The 14,407-nt window shown below is 55.5% G+C and overlaps 1 protein-coding gene across 1 annotated transcript; it reads right to left on the bottom strand.

The window, feature by feature from the left end:
- Positions 1–3,199: 3,199 nt before the first annotated feature.
- Positions 3,200–6,511, bottom strand: LOC117869082 (perilipin-3-like). Its single transcript, XM_034755585.1, has 6 exons — positions 6,346–6,511; positions 5,544–5,620; positions 4,645–4,924; positions 4,104–4,291; positions 3,830–3,920; positions 3,200–3,669 (listed from the first exon to the last, which is right to left on the bottom strand). The coding sequence occupies exons 1-6, from the start codon at positions 6,509–6,511 to the stop codon at positions 3,230–3,232; spliced, it is 1,242 nt and encodes a 413-aa protein (XP_034611476.1). The 3' UTR covers positions 3,200–3,229.
- Between the last annotated feature and the right edge of the window lie 7,896 nt (positions 6,512–14,407).

Raw genomic sequence — 14,407 nt, 5'->3', positions numbered from 1 at the left:
TACGGGCCACGGTTTGCAGAGGGCGTTCTTCTCAAACCCAGTATGTAGGGAGCACGGCGTGAGGGTTTGTATTCTGGGTGTCCTACAGGCTCCACCAAAGAGCCAGGCCCTATCTTGCTGGGTGCTGCACAGACAAAGGCTTTGTCTACACTGTCACTTTGTCGGCAAAACTTTGGTTGTTCCGGGGTGTTTTAAAAAAAAAAAACCACACCCACCCCTCCAAACGACAAAAGTTTGACCAATTAAAAGCGCCGGTGTGAACAGTACTTTGTCGGCAGGAGCGCTCTGCTGCCGACAAAACCGCTGCTGCTAGTGGGGGGTGAACGTTTTTTGTTGGCAGGAGAGCTCTCTTCTACTGACAAACAGCAGCTACGCTGTGTGGCTTTTCGCCTCGTAGTGTAGCCATAGCGTTAGAGTCCGTGCTGTCTGCTCTGAAGAGCTTACAGTCTAGAAACAGACAAGACGAAGGGCAGAAAAGCATCATCTCCCCTTTACAAGGGGGAGAGGCCCGGAGAAGTTAAGTGATATGGCCAAGGGCATCTGTGGTCAAGCCAGGAAGTCTTTCCTCAGGGCCCATTGCAACCAGGTAGTGTCAGTGTGGACCAGGGCTAAAGGATGTACTGGCCTGACGCACGTGACGTCGGTGTGACGCCGCTTCAGTTCATGTATCGCTTGTGAATGTGCTAACCTGGCCCCCTGTGTCAGCGCTGCACATACTCACCTGAAGCGTGTCCGTGCACTGGGCGGTGTACCATGGCTGGAGACCTGCTTTGCCAGTTCTCTCCCCTTTGGCTTTATAGGTGGGGGAGCCAACGAGTTACTGTGTAAGGGTTGGGGGCATTTGGCAGAGCACTCGACCTCAGCAATTGTGTTTTGCAAAGAATGGCCCAAATTCACTGGGGAGCTACATGGGGGTGAGTTTCACCACTAGGGCCTGTTTCGTAGTTACTCAGCTCCTATGCTCGGGGTGGGGGTTAAAGGTGATATCAAGGCATCTTTGTACACCCTGTATTCTAGGAGCTAGAAGGGCCTGCCCGAGCCTGCTGTAGTTAGAGCAGCCCTCAGGCCTAGTGATCACCTTAGTAATCCTCCACTACATTTCCTGGGGCTGGTGAGACTCCATTGATCCACACCGCGTCACTCCCTCGGCCTTCCCCTCCCTACAAACAGCTGCAAAGGCGTCTCCCCCCCCACCCATGTCTAGGGAGGAAGGCTGGCCCAGTGGTTACAGTGCCAGCCTCAGTCCTGAGAGACCAGGGGTCCAAGTCCCTGATCTGCCCCAGGCTCCTGCTGAGACCGGCTTAGTCTCTCGCCGCTCCGGTTCCCCATCTCCACCGTGGGGGTAACAGCACTGTCCTGCCCGATGGGTTTCGGGGGGGATTGTGAGGCGCTCAGTTACTTTGGTGATGGGGGGCTATCTATGTGCTAGGGACAGCGTGGGATGTGAGGGAGGTGGGGGATTTGTCCGAAAGGCTGTGATGGGGGGAGCGGGGTGTAAGATGAAGGGCATCTGTTGGAGGTGGGTAGCCGAAATGAAATTGGCTGGGGGCTGGGAACTCAGTTGGAATGGGGGGGAGGGAGAAATGTCACCATCTCTCCTGATTAGGGTGACTAGATGTCCTCATTTTATAGGGACAGTCCCGATATTTGGGGTTTTGTCTTATATCAGTGCCTATTACCCCCCACCCCCGTCCCGATTTTTCACACTTGCTGTCTGGTCACCCTACTCCTGATGTCTGGGTGGCTTTTAAAGGGTTCTCCTTGGTTTCGGCCTCCTGCTGAAATTTTGCCCTTAGCCAAAATGGCCACCATCGCCCCTTCATGTCAATAGCTCTGAAGCCAGCACGACAGCTTCTATAGCCCCTTAACCTTGGTAGGCAGAAGTGAGGCTGACCTCCGGTAACAGTGGCTACCGTCTTCCCGTAGTGTCAACAGGGGGGAAGTCAGTCAGGCCGCCCTCAGGCAAGATGGCGCCTTCAGTGCGTTTGCGTTGGGAGGCTCTGGCAGAGGAAAGGTGGATGCAGAGACTGGCCCTGCGGGTAGCAGGGAGGCCGCGGGTGTGCAGCTAGGCAGGAAACAGCAATTAGAGGAAATTGGGGGCACGAAGCAGACTAAGAAGGTGTGGGGGAGGGAACATGGGGGATAACAGACAGAGCAAAGGGGGAGGGACTTTGGGCAGGAGACTGTGGTGGGCACGGGGAAAATGAGAGGGGGGCTGCTGCCTGCCCTGTCTAGCTGGTTGGGGAAGTTCCCCGGCCCCAAGGAGACAGGTGAGGAGAATCCGAGACCCCTCGTTTTTGTGTGTGTATTTCAGAGTGATTAGGCCGTCCGAGCTTTGGTCCATCCTTAGCCTGATGAATCTCCTTGACGTTGTGGGAAATCAACCACCCGCTGGCTGAGCTCAGGGCTAGAAGGGAATGTGAATGGGCCCCCTCCCCTGGACACCCCTGGGCTGGAGGAAGTGCAGCTGCTGCTAATTCAGTGGGTGACGCTCTTCTCATGACCGTGTCAATGCCCCAGGTTGACGTCAAAATGTACGTGGGTGGGGCTGTCTTTTACCAAGGACATTGTCGCTCTGAGAGCTCATGGCCCCCGGACACAGAGAAAAGAGGTGGTTAATCTTGCTGTCCTGGCCAAATTCCAGAACTGTCTAAAAATAAATGCTCTCCGTGATCTTGCTTAGTTATGGTATTCGTCACTTCCTGTCCCAAACCAGTGGTGGGGAGTTCCTGGGTTCTAGGCCAGCGGTGGCTGAGATCGCAGCACATCCACATTTGAAGTCAAGTTTAATGGTAAGACTAGGATGCTAGCTCTTAAAAGGAAGAGCTTCTCCTCTACCTGAGAGCCAACTACTTACCCTTCCACCTTCTTCGGTGAAATAACTTACCATAACTCATTCCAGGAGCGTTACCGTTTAGGACTATAATTGTGCCAAGGACAAACATGTAAGGGAAGGGCACTGAAGAGAGAATTAGTTAGGTGTTCCATTAATTGCAACGAACAGGAAGCCAGCTAACTAGCACCAGCTGTCTTGGCTTGGAAGAGATCTGGGATGCGTGGAAGACAAAGCCATCCGTTTATTGGATATTGCTGTTTAACTTGGGGGGGGGTCACATTTAGGGTGTATCCCACGAGGGCTAGAGTAAAACCGAAGCTCCTAGTAGAGGTTTTGGGTTAGGTCTCTGTCTGCTCAAAGGGTTTGGTTGGTCTGACAGTGGAAGCTGACTAGCTAGTCATCTTTGCAGTCCTGTGGCTCGTAGTGTTTCAGGACTTTCAATATATCCGGCTTCTCCTCTGTCTCCAGCAGCTCCCCTTCAAGGGAAACCAAGGATTCCACAAGCCACGTTACAGGAGGGTTCTGCAACAAAAAATCCATCACTTCATCCAAGGCCTCCCAAGCGTTGGCCACCTTCTCCCGGCTCTGGCTTAGGACGTTGCTGGACAAGTCCTGGAAGGAGTTGGCGGAGGAGAAGTACCCGTGCAGCTCCGCCATGTTCTGATGCACTTGCTGCATCTTTTCCTGGAGATGTACGGGAAGGCCTTTGACATTGGATAAGAGGTTCAGGTACGTAGCTTGCAGCTGCTGCGTCAGGCTACGGGACATCTCCAAGGTCTTGGACTCCACCTGCCGTGAGACAGCAAAGGAAGAGTTAGTGACGTGAGGTTTGCCTGGACGCCGCGGTCGCTGGCTTAGACCCTGATTCTAGTGAAGATACCTGGAGCTGCCTGGAGCCGCTGTCCTTGCTGCGGCTGGCTTGGGAGTTGTGATCCGTGCTGCTGCTGGCTGGGGAGCCGCTGTCCTTGCTGCCCCCTGGCTTGGTCTGGAGGCCCACTTCCTGCTTCTGGCTCCACTGTTCCCACATACCGTGCAGTTTCTCCTTGCTGCCGGGAAGCTGCTTCTCTTGCTGGATGTGTTCAATCTGCAGGGTGGAGAAAGCACCGTGGAGTCAGGCTGGGCACCGTGGGCTGACCAAGAGCAGAGAGGGAGGCTGGACTGGGAGGGGCGAGCGTCCCCGATAACAGCGATCCGGCAGAGCCCGAGGCCACGCGGCTCCCAGGCGGGACCGTTTGCAGGCCGAGGAGAGGGCCGGGGGTGTTCTTACCAGGCCGATAGTCTGGTGGAGCTGAGAGAGGTTCTCGTGGGTGTTCTGCCTGGTCTGTCTCAGCTTATTCAAGATCAGCATGAAGGCCCGGTTCCGCAGACTGGTGGACAGGGACCCCAGCCGCACAAAGCAGCCCTTCTTGCGGTGTTCTGCTGCGGAGGTGTCCAGCCCCTCCATTGTGAGTGCAGCTGGAGAGAGAGAGAGGTGGACACCACATTAAGGAGGAGGCAGGAACTATGGTCTGGAGCCTCACAGGTATTTCTGTCCCTACGTGCCATTGATCTCAATGGAAGTTTGGAGCCCAAATACTGTACCTTGGAGGATCTGGGCCTATACAACTTCCCAGGAGGTAAATAGGAAACTTGTTAAATGAGTTCCTTGGGGAAGCAGGTCCAGAGACCACCTGCTGCAGGAGTGATAAGTACAAGGGGTGACACCTAGTGCAGGTGAGGGGGATGTTGGGGGGTGTGTGCTAAGATCTGGGGGACTCAGCCCTTTTATAGCACCCCCAAGAAGAGCGGTGCTTCGGGCAGCTTCTCACCTAGCTCCTTCTCCGTCAGGGGCAGATACCGATTCATCAGCTCTTCCGACTTGTCCAGCGCTCTGTCCACGCTGCGGAGGAAGAGCTGACCCACTCTAGAGTTCATGAGGCTGCGTAGGCTGTTGGTCATGGCTGTTCGGGTGCTGCCCCCGAAGTGGGGATGGCTCGGATCGTTGGCCCGGGCCGCCTTGGGGCCACTGCTGGTTCCCGCGCCCTTTGCTTGCGCCGGCGTGGCCTCTGTCCCTTTGTAAGAGACCGGCTCTGTTGTGTCTGTCACCACCTGGAAGCAGGAGTAGCTGGGGTCAGGGAGAAAGACCTGGCGGTGACTCAGAGGAGGGAGAGGGCAGTGGGTCAGAAGGGCAAGTTCCCCCAGCTAATCCTGGGGAGGCCTTCACACCAGGACACTAACAACCCTCCTGCCTAGGCAAGGGGGGCTCCCGCTGCTGCCTCCATGTCTGAGATCCCCCGACTGACCAGTGTAAGCTTCCTTCCAAGCAGATCCTGGGCCTACGAGGAAGGATGGTCCAATGGGTTAGGACACCTGCGGGTTGAATTCCCTGCTCTGCCACTGACTCCCTGCGTGACCTTGGGCAAGTCACTTAGCCTGCCCGTGCTTCCATTCCCCATCTGTACAATGGGGTAACAGCCCTGCCTCGGGGCGGGGGTTGGAGAAAGAGTGTGAAGGGCTCAGAGACTAGGGAAAAGGAGGCCACGTAAGTACCAGACAGGCAGCTAGCGAGCCGCTCTTCACAGCAGTCCGTGTTCTAGCATTGCCATGGCAATCAGCGACTGGCCGTTCCAACGGCGGGTCGCCCGCATGGTTCCCCGCGCCTGGGCTGGGTTCGTCTCTCATTGGGAGATGCCCTTCCCAAGAAGGCTGCGGAGGCAGAGATGGTTACCTGCTTGGGTGGCCGCGGAGGGGCTGGCAGCTTCCCTTTAGCCAGCCCGTTGCTCCTGGTCTCCTTGGCTGGTCCAGCTGTTGGGACAGACAGTGGGGTGGTTAATAAGCCGTTGTGGAGCACTGGGCAGACGCCGAGGGATCGGGCCTAGGCTGCGGGGCGGCTGTGTCTGCGAAGATGGCACATGCGGCACCGTCTGTGCTTTAAATGACGATCAATCCACATAGAGCACTTGCCCTGAGCTTTTCACCCTCCCCAGGCTCAGCGTGTGTCCCCTGCAGATGGGCCAGTGTCACTGTCCCCTTTCCATTTCCCCTTCTCTGAGGCCCAGAGAGGCGACGTGAACTGGTGCTTGACTTCCTGGGGCAAGACAGGCTGCGTTCCAGCCCTGCCTCCAGCTCCCCAGCCTGTGATCTCTCGGCTGCATCTCCTAGGAAGCTCCCAAAGGGAATGTGAATATCCCGCAAGCTGTGGAATTTCCTCTCCCCAAACAGCTGTTCCCCAGGGACTGGCGCTGAGCCCCTACCCATGACAGAGTGTGATAGGCGAACGGAGAGCGCCCCCATCAGACCCGGTCCAACTCAGGGAGACATCCCCATGCTGGCTGTCCTCGAGCCAGCATGCTAAGAACAGCTGCACGGCCGGACTAGCCAGAAACTGGCCGCCTACATGAAGACCAGCAACGGCCCCGATTCCTGGGAGCTCAAAACCAATCCGGCTTCTCCCAGCGGCTGTAATCGCCAGCTTCACCCTCGGGTTCCCCTCCTGCTCCCCAAGCTCCGGCCGCCGACCCACGACTCACTCTGAGGTCCCCAGTCAGCTGCGGCCAGCTGGGCAGGAGAGATGGCTGCAGCGGCCCCGAGCTCCGCTTCTTTCTCGGCCAGCTTGCAGGTGGGTTCGGTGCTGGGGCAGCTGTCTTGCATGGAGTCAGCAGGGGCCAGCTCGTAAACGGAGGTGACCAAGGGCATGCTGACCACCCTGTTCACTGCAAACTAAACTCAGGAAAATAGCCACGGGGGTTAAGGAAGAAGGATTGGCTTGCACCTGCTCCCATGCCAACCCAGGGAACGGCTCTGGGCTTTCTGCCCCTGCGACACTGCTGGGAGTCCTGACTTTCTGAGCCAGGGCACTGCAGGGAGAGAGCGAAAGGCCCTTCCCGCTGCACTGTGTCTAGGGGTGTGAATGGGCTCTCCCTTCTGTACACGGGCAGGGTGCCTTGGGCAGCTGCCCATCCCCACGGTGGGCCCAGGGGCGGCAGGTTATATGGGCCTGTGGTGTCCATGCTCCAGGAATATTCAGGGCCCGTGGGCTCGGCTCCACCAATAAGTCTCTCCCCTGGCTCCGCCTGCCACCCCCGCGCACCTGCCCCGGAGCGTCTCCCAGCCCCGCCTGCTGCCCCGGGCGATTTAAAAGGGCCCGGCGGGCCCCAGCCGTCACCGCCAGCAGCGCAGCAGGGCTAAGATAGCTTCCTGCCCGGCCTTGCTCCACGCCGCTCCCAGAAGCGTCTGGAATGGCCCTACGGCCCAGGGGGAGTCTCCATGTGCTGCCCGCGCCCCGAGCGCTGATTCCACAGCTCCCATTGGCCGGGGACTGCGGCCAATGGGAGCTGCGGGGGCAGTGCCTGTGGGCAGTGGCGCCAAGAGACCCTCTGGCCCCTCCGCCTAGGAGCCGCTGCCAGAGGTGTGTGCAGGTCGTTTTCGGGAGCCACCCAAGGTAAGCGCTGCCCACCTCACCCTCTCCCACACTCCAACCCCCTGCCCCAGCCCAGAGCCCATACCCAAACTCCTTCCCAGAGCCCGCCCCCACTCCTCCACCCCATCCCCAGCCCAGAGCCCACACCCCATACCCAAACTCCCTCCCAGAGCCCGCCCCCGCCCCCACTCCTCCACTCCAACCTCCTGCCCCAGCCCAGAGCCCACACCCCATACCCAAACTCCCTCCCAGAACCCGCCCCCCACCCCCACTCCTCCACCCCAGCCTAGAGCCCACACCCCACACCCAACCTCCCTCCCAGAGCCTGCCCCCCGCCCGACTTCTCCCCTCCACCCCCTGCCCCAGCCCAGAGCCCACATCCAAACTCCCTCCTTCACACAAACTCCCTCCCAGAGCCCGCCCCCACTCCTTCACCCCTGCCCCAGCCCAGAGTCTGCAGCCAAACTCCATCCCACAGCCTGCACCCCAAACCCCCTCCTGCACCCAAACTCCCTCCCAGAGCATTAGGCAGGTGTGTGTGTGTGGGGGGAGGGCAGGACTTGAACCCGGAACTATTCTGGGCATCAGCAAAAATTATACAAACCTGCCGCCCCTGGGTGGGCCATGCGTTGGTGTAATCTGCTTTCCAAGACAAAGAGCCCGGGGCCTTGTCTCTCAGGCCCCAGGTCCCAGCTGCTGCCCTGGGCAGACAGCTAGCACTAGAACTGTGGGCGCAGAGTGTTTCTTTAGGTACAAGGGATCTCACCCCTATATTCCCCCCCCCCATTGATCTCCATTCACAGGCTCAATGTGGCACAGGCAGGCTGCCCAGGATAGACCTACCTGCTGTTCCCTGTTCTCTGATGAAGCCATCTGCAGTCCAGTGTCGGAGGAAGCTGCCTTCAGTCCATTTTCACCGGCTGGCAACGTGACATCCGGACTTGCTGATGGGATGGAATGGGGAAGATAAGGTAGGTCAGGGGAAAAAGTTGCCCCGACTAGCTAGAAAGCAGAACAACGTCTTGTTGCGCTAGGGGCTGTACATCCACAGTGAGAGACAGTCCCTGCCCCCAGAGGGTTTACGGTCTAAAGAGACCAGACAGGTGAAGGAGGGGGAGAAAGCAGGAGTCTCATCCCCACTTTACAGATGAGCAAACTGAGGCAGGCAGAGAATTAACGACTTGCCCAAGGTTGGGCACCGTCTGTGGTGGAGGCAGGAATAGAACCCAGGTCTCTTGAAAAAGCAACAGAGGATCCTGTGGCACCTTTGAGACTAACAGAAGTATTGGGAACATAAGCTTTCGTGGGTAAGAACCTCACTTCTTCAGATGCAAGATGAAACAGGACCCTCTGTTGCTTTTTACAGATTCAGACTAACACGGCTACCCCTCTGATACAGGTCTCTTGAGTCACACTTAACCACGAGACCAACCTTCCTTTTGTGCGTAACAGTCTCCACTAGGGATGAACAGGTGGTGTGCAATGAGAACGGTGGGGGGAAAGGCTAGGTTAAGGCCGTGTCTACACGATGAAGACTCCGGCAGCATTGCTATACTGGCGTAACACCGGCATGTAAACACGGCCTCTGCCCCGGCAGGGGTTTTTCCATAAGCGTAGGAACGCCACCTCCCCGCGTGACGTTAGCTATGGGGATGGATGTGTTCTTTCATCAGCACAGCTACGTCTGCACTGGCGGGCAGCTCGGCGCAGCCGGGCCGGTCAGGGCTGTGGGTTTTTCACACCAATGTAGCCGAGTCGGCCTGACTTCTAATATCAACCAAACCTAAGTGTCGTCCTCCCCGCGCTGTGTGTACTGGGCAACGTTTACAATGGCGTCAAGGAACCGTCTTGGCTAGAGAATTGTCTGAGCCTAAATCCCTCACTTCCCTGCCCTCCAGAGAGACCGGCGCTGGGAAAACCTCAGCGGACGATAGTTCGGCTGCGGGTGTCAACGGGACAAGGGAAGTTTCAGCACCATTCGAGGAAAGGCGACTGAGCCATGGGTCAGGCCTTGGGGCAGGTGGAGGGCTTTCGGGAGAATGGGGCAGGGGAGAATCTCACGGGTCTGCACGTACATCCACTTCCATGTGTGTTTGGGTAGCGAGCAGGACCCAATCAGCATCTGACTGGTTCAAGCAGGGTTACTCAGCCATCTTCCAGTGCAAATAGATCATCTCTCAGCCATAAACCGTCCATAGCAAAACACAGAGGTAGCCGAGGCTGCTGCCCCATCCTGTTTGGTGCCGCTAGTTGGCGGAAATCAAGAGCTCTCCAGACAGGCTGGCAATAGAGCTTGATTCAATGTCTTAACTCTCAGAGCAACTCCCCGTTCGCTACTCTGTACAAAGCAGTCCCTGCTCGACTGGCACCTAAACACCGCCCGGCCCCATGGGGTGGGCAGCGCCGAGATCTGTGCTGACTGCTGAGGGCTGGCATATGGGCTGGATGGGGGAGCGACAGAGGCAGGGGCCTCGAAAAAGCTGCAGTCTTAGGAAGCGACTAGTGAGTCTCCTCTCACTTAGACAGGAGTTACACCATGGGAGCCCTAGGTGCTTCACTATCAAATCCTGACCCACACCAGAATCAGGCCCCATATGCACCGCATGTCCCTGTCACTTCTCTTTGCCTTTGCCTGAGCGCAGCCTTCACCCCAGCTGAGCTGCGGGGAAGCTACACCCCACTGCTTGGAGCTGCCAGGCCAGACAAGCTTCCCCACAGGCCGCAGCACCAGTCCCCATCCAGGGAGAATTCCCTTGGCTCGGTGAACACCACAGCGGTTTCTCAGCAGTGCAGGTCAGCCAGCCTCTCCGGGGAGGTTTAAAGGCGATGCTCTGCTTGGCAGACCAAGGAAGCAAGAAGCTACCAAGGTTGGAGGGGAGTTTTCCCAGGGGAAGCCATTGAGTGTCACAGGCTGGAGGGGATGGCTACCCCAGGTGTGGATGGGGCGCTTCCTTTGGGTGGCAGGTTTCCTGGAAGGCTGGGTTCATTTTGCCAACACCCATTAATGAAAGGAGGCAGGATGGTTCGGTCCCTGGGAAGATACTGGAACAAATGATTGAGCAATCAATCAGTCAGTACCTGGAGGATAAGAGGGTTAGCAGGAAGAACCAGCGTGGATTTGTCAAGAATAAGTCATGACAAACCAACCTCATTTCTTCCTTTGACAGGGATACTGGCCAGGGGGCTGAGGGCGGGGGGTGTAGACATGATATAGCTTGATTTCAGTAGGGCTTTTGACACAGTCCAAGTGACATTCTCAAACTAGGGAACTGTGGTCTAATGAAAGTACGGTACGATGGTTGCATAACTGCTTGAAAGACCAAACGCCGAGTAGCTATCAATGATTTGCTGTCAAACTGGGAGGATGTATCTAGTGGTGTCACCCAGGGATCAGTCCTGGGTCTGGTCCTATTCAATATCTTCATTAATGACTTGGACAACAGAGTGGAGCATGTGCTTGTAAGTAACATTTGCCGATGACACCAAGCGGGGAGGGGTTGCTAGCACCGTGGAGGCAGGTTTAGAATTCAAAATGACCATGACAAATTAGAGAATTGGTCTGAATTCAGCAATGAAGACCAGTGCAATGTACTTTAATTGGGAAGGAAAAAATCAAATGCACAGCTACAAAACGGGGAATGGCTGGCTAGGCGGTCATATGGCTGAAAGGGAGCTGGGAGTTACAGTGGATCACAAATTCAATATGAATCAACCATGCGATGCAGTTGCAAAAAAGGCTACTATCATTCTGGGGTGTACTGACAAAAGTTGTATGTAAGAGAAGGGAGGAAAATGTCCTGTTCTACTTGGCACCGGTTCTGGTGCCCCACTGTAGGAAAGATGTGGACACATTGGAGAGAGTCCAGAGGAGAGCAACAAAAATGATCAAAGGTTTAGAAAACTTGACCTGTGAGGAAAGATTAAAAACCACTGGGCACATTTAGTCATGAGAAAAGAAGACTGAGGGCCTGGAGGGACCTGAAAACAGTTTTCAAATCTGTTCAGGGCTGTTGCAAAGAGGACAGCGAACAATTGCTCTCTATGTCTGCTGAAGGCAGGACAAGAAGCACTGGGCTTAATCTGCAGCCAGGAAGAATTAGGAAAAAACTTTCTAGCTATAAGAATAGTTACACTCTGGACTAGGTGTTCAAGGGACGTGGTGGAATCCCCGTCACTGGAGGTGTTTAAGAGCAGGTTGGACAAACCCCTGTCAGGGCTGGTCTAGGTTGACTTGGTCCTGCCTCTGCATAGGGGGCTGGAGTTGATGAGCTCTCCAGGTCCCTACGTTTCTGTGGTGGTTAAAGCGCACCTCAGTCTTGCCTGTTCTCTGCCTGTGGCACATCCTAGTCTAGGGCTGTAATGCTTTGTGGCTGTTGGGTTTAGGACGCTGGGCGGGGTTGATGGCCTGTGATCTACAGGAGGTCAGATGAGATGAGCAGGTGGCCCCTTGGGGCTCTGAACTCTGTCAGATGGAAGGTGCTAGGAAGTTGGCGCTGCAGAGGGCTCCTAGCCGGGTCTTTGCCTGGGTCTTCCCACTGCCCTCAAGAGCCGCTCCTCCCCCTGGTCAAGCAGCCCAGGGAAAACACAGCTTCCGGCTGTCAGCTCTTGCTCACTCCTACTGCTCATTGGCGAATGTTGTTAATTTATGGCAGAAAATTCTGTTGAACACGTGCATGAAAGAGTGAGAAGAGGCTGCGTCTGCTCAGCGTCTCCTTAGGACAGCGGGTGGGGGAGACCAGCTGGAGCTGAGAAGGCAAATCGTTAGGGGAAGGAAGGTTTAGTGCCAAGGACATTAACTCGCTCCCTAGAGCGGCGAGAAGGGGGGAAGTCAATGGAGATTCGGCAGCAGAAGTCACCCAGGAGACCAGTTCATGCCAGACTCTTTGTAATCAGCTTGACTGAGTGTCAACTTTGCCTCCGAAAAATCATTTCTACTCACCCTCAGCCATGGTCTCTGCTCACCTGGCCAGGGGCTGGAAAGCCCTGTTCCAGCCCCGAGCCCAGTGGGGGCCGCTGTCCAGCAGGTAGCCGGACCCTGGTAGGAATCCACCCAGCTCCAAGGCAGCTGCTTGCATCATGAGGTTGAGTCATTGTGACACGTCATGACGCATCACAATGACATTGTGTCCCTGCGACAGCCTCACCTGGCCCTTTTAGGGAAGGGGAGGAAGCCACAGGTAGTGCCTTTGCTCCCCTCCCCAGAACACTCCTGCAGAGGTCAGCACGCTCCTGCTTTGGGCAGACCGAGGGTTGATGCACCTCCTGATACTAAACACACGGAGATCCTTCTCCTCCAGGAAGCTAGAATGATGCAAACAACCGTTCCATTGCCTGAAAACATGAGGGAGTGGTGTTGAAATTCACTTTCATTCCAGGGCACATCACCACTGACATTTTTCTGACAATAAATAGATACAAGAACTGCTCCCCACCTCCTGCCCCCAGAACAACAGTAGTCCAGTGGCTGGAGCTCTCAGCTGGGGGCAAGGTTCCAGTCCCTTGCTGGGCAGAGCAGGGCCTTGAACCTTGCTACCCCATATGCCCCACTAGAAGAGTCAGCCTTGCGCTCCGGCCCTATGAACTCTCATTTGTGCGAAGTGAGACAGCTCCACCAGGAGACGCTGAGGGAAAGGCTGCTCCCCACCCATGTTGGGATTCCCTCTGCGATCTCTTCCCACTTGGCTTCCCAAGAACTCAGGTATCTTTGGCCTACAGCTGTTGATCAGACTTCAACGTGGCTGCAGGATCCATCACCACTCCCGAGTTGCATCAAATCCTTCTCCCTTTCTGTACAGCTCATCGCATTTACAATCCGTTGCGTCACGCGGGGTTGGCTTGGTTATGTTGGAGGAAGCAATCCCTGCCCAGCACAGGCTGTCCACATGCTGACCGACCGTGGTTTGACTTCCTCTTTAGCTCCTCGCCACATTCCTAACTTCCTTTTTATTTTAATCTCATTCACAGTAAATAGGTCACTGCGTGTTCTCCCTCTTATCTTAGCGGGCTCAGACATTGTGTCTTCTTAGCCTGCTGACCCCTTTGCTTCTCTTATTTAGCACAAACATTCTGGTTTCAACCTGATGATTGATTTACAACCCTAATTCTAACTTCCAAAAAAATGAGATCTTCCTCCCTCGGTTAAGCCAGGCCTCAGCAACACCCTGCCCCCCCTCCCACTTCCCAGGTGCAGCAATAAGGTTGTGATGTGTTGAAAAGCAGCTGGAGGAACTCAAAGGTATGTTACATTAGCTGCCTTAACACCTCTCTTCCTTGCTTTCGCAGTAGCGATGCTGTGTGCAGTGATCTTCACTCACCCACCCACCCTAGTGATTTGGGGTATTCCTTTCCCAGGTCTTAAGAAAGTAGCTTCAAACCAGCCAGGGCTGCTTTCTTGCAGGAGGCAAGAGCCAGATGCCCAGCTGAACAGCTTTTGTTTGGACAGCATCTAGAGGAGCGGGCCCCTCTAAAGAGGAGGTGCCGGTGGACCCTGCTTTCACTCCGCTAAGACGGCTCAGGAGCGGCTAAATCCTTTAAACCTCCACACACGAGCTACTTTGTCCAAGCTGGTGGTGGGCATCCCTGAGAACCTGCAGGACTCCTGCTCTTTGATAAGCCAGTGGCATAGACCAGCACCTAGGTCTACAGGGGTAACCTTGGTCATTCTGAAACTAGTGTAGCCGTGCAGGAGCCCAGCCCCTGCGCCACATTTTGCTCTTCAACAAAGCAACAGCTGGTGCAGTGAAAATCCTGAGCTCTATGGGTGGCGTTGTTCAGAGGCTCAGGCTAACTAGACTATGTCAGACAGGCCTTCTGCTCTCCAACCAACCACTGCTTTGGAGAAGAGCCTAGATCGCATAAGCTGTGGTCACGCTCAGTTCAGCGGGCTGGAATGCTCTAGTACTGAACAAAGAGGGAGAAAACAGAACTCAACCAAAATGACATAATGGAGATCAAACTCCCTGCAGGCACCTTTGATGTTGTCCAGGTAGTTCTTAAGGCTAATAAGGGGGTCTGGGAGATTAAGAGTCCCTGTGTCTTTGATTAACTACCTCAAACTGACTTTGAAAACCTTCAAAAGAAAGAATTCAGGCTATACTCACATTGTATGGAAAGTTTAGGGGTAGAGATGTCCTCTATTGGAGGCTAAGAGCTTGAACTCTTAAATGCAACCT

The sequence above is a fragment of the Trachemys scripta genome, chromosome 22 (genome assembly GCF_013100865.1).
Source record: "Trachemys scripta elegans isolate TJP31775 chromosome 22, CAS_Tse_1.0, whole genome shotgun sequence".
Lineage (NCBI taxonomy): Eukaryota > Metazoa > Chordata > Testudines > Emydidae > Trachemys > Trachemys scripta.
Note: the sequence above shows the minus strand (reverse complement) of the source record. Positions and strands in the feature narration are given on the sequence as shown.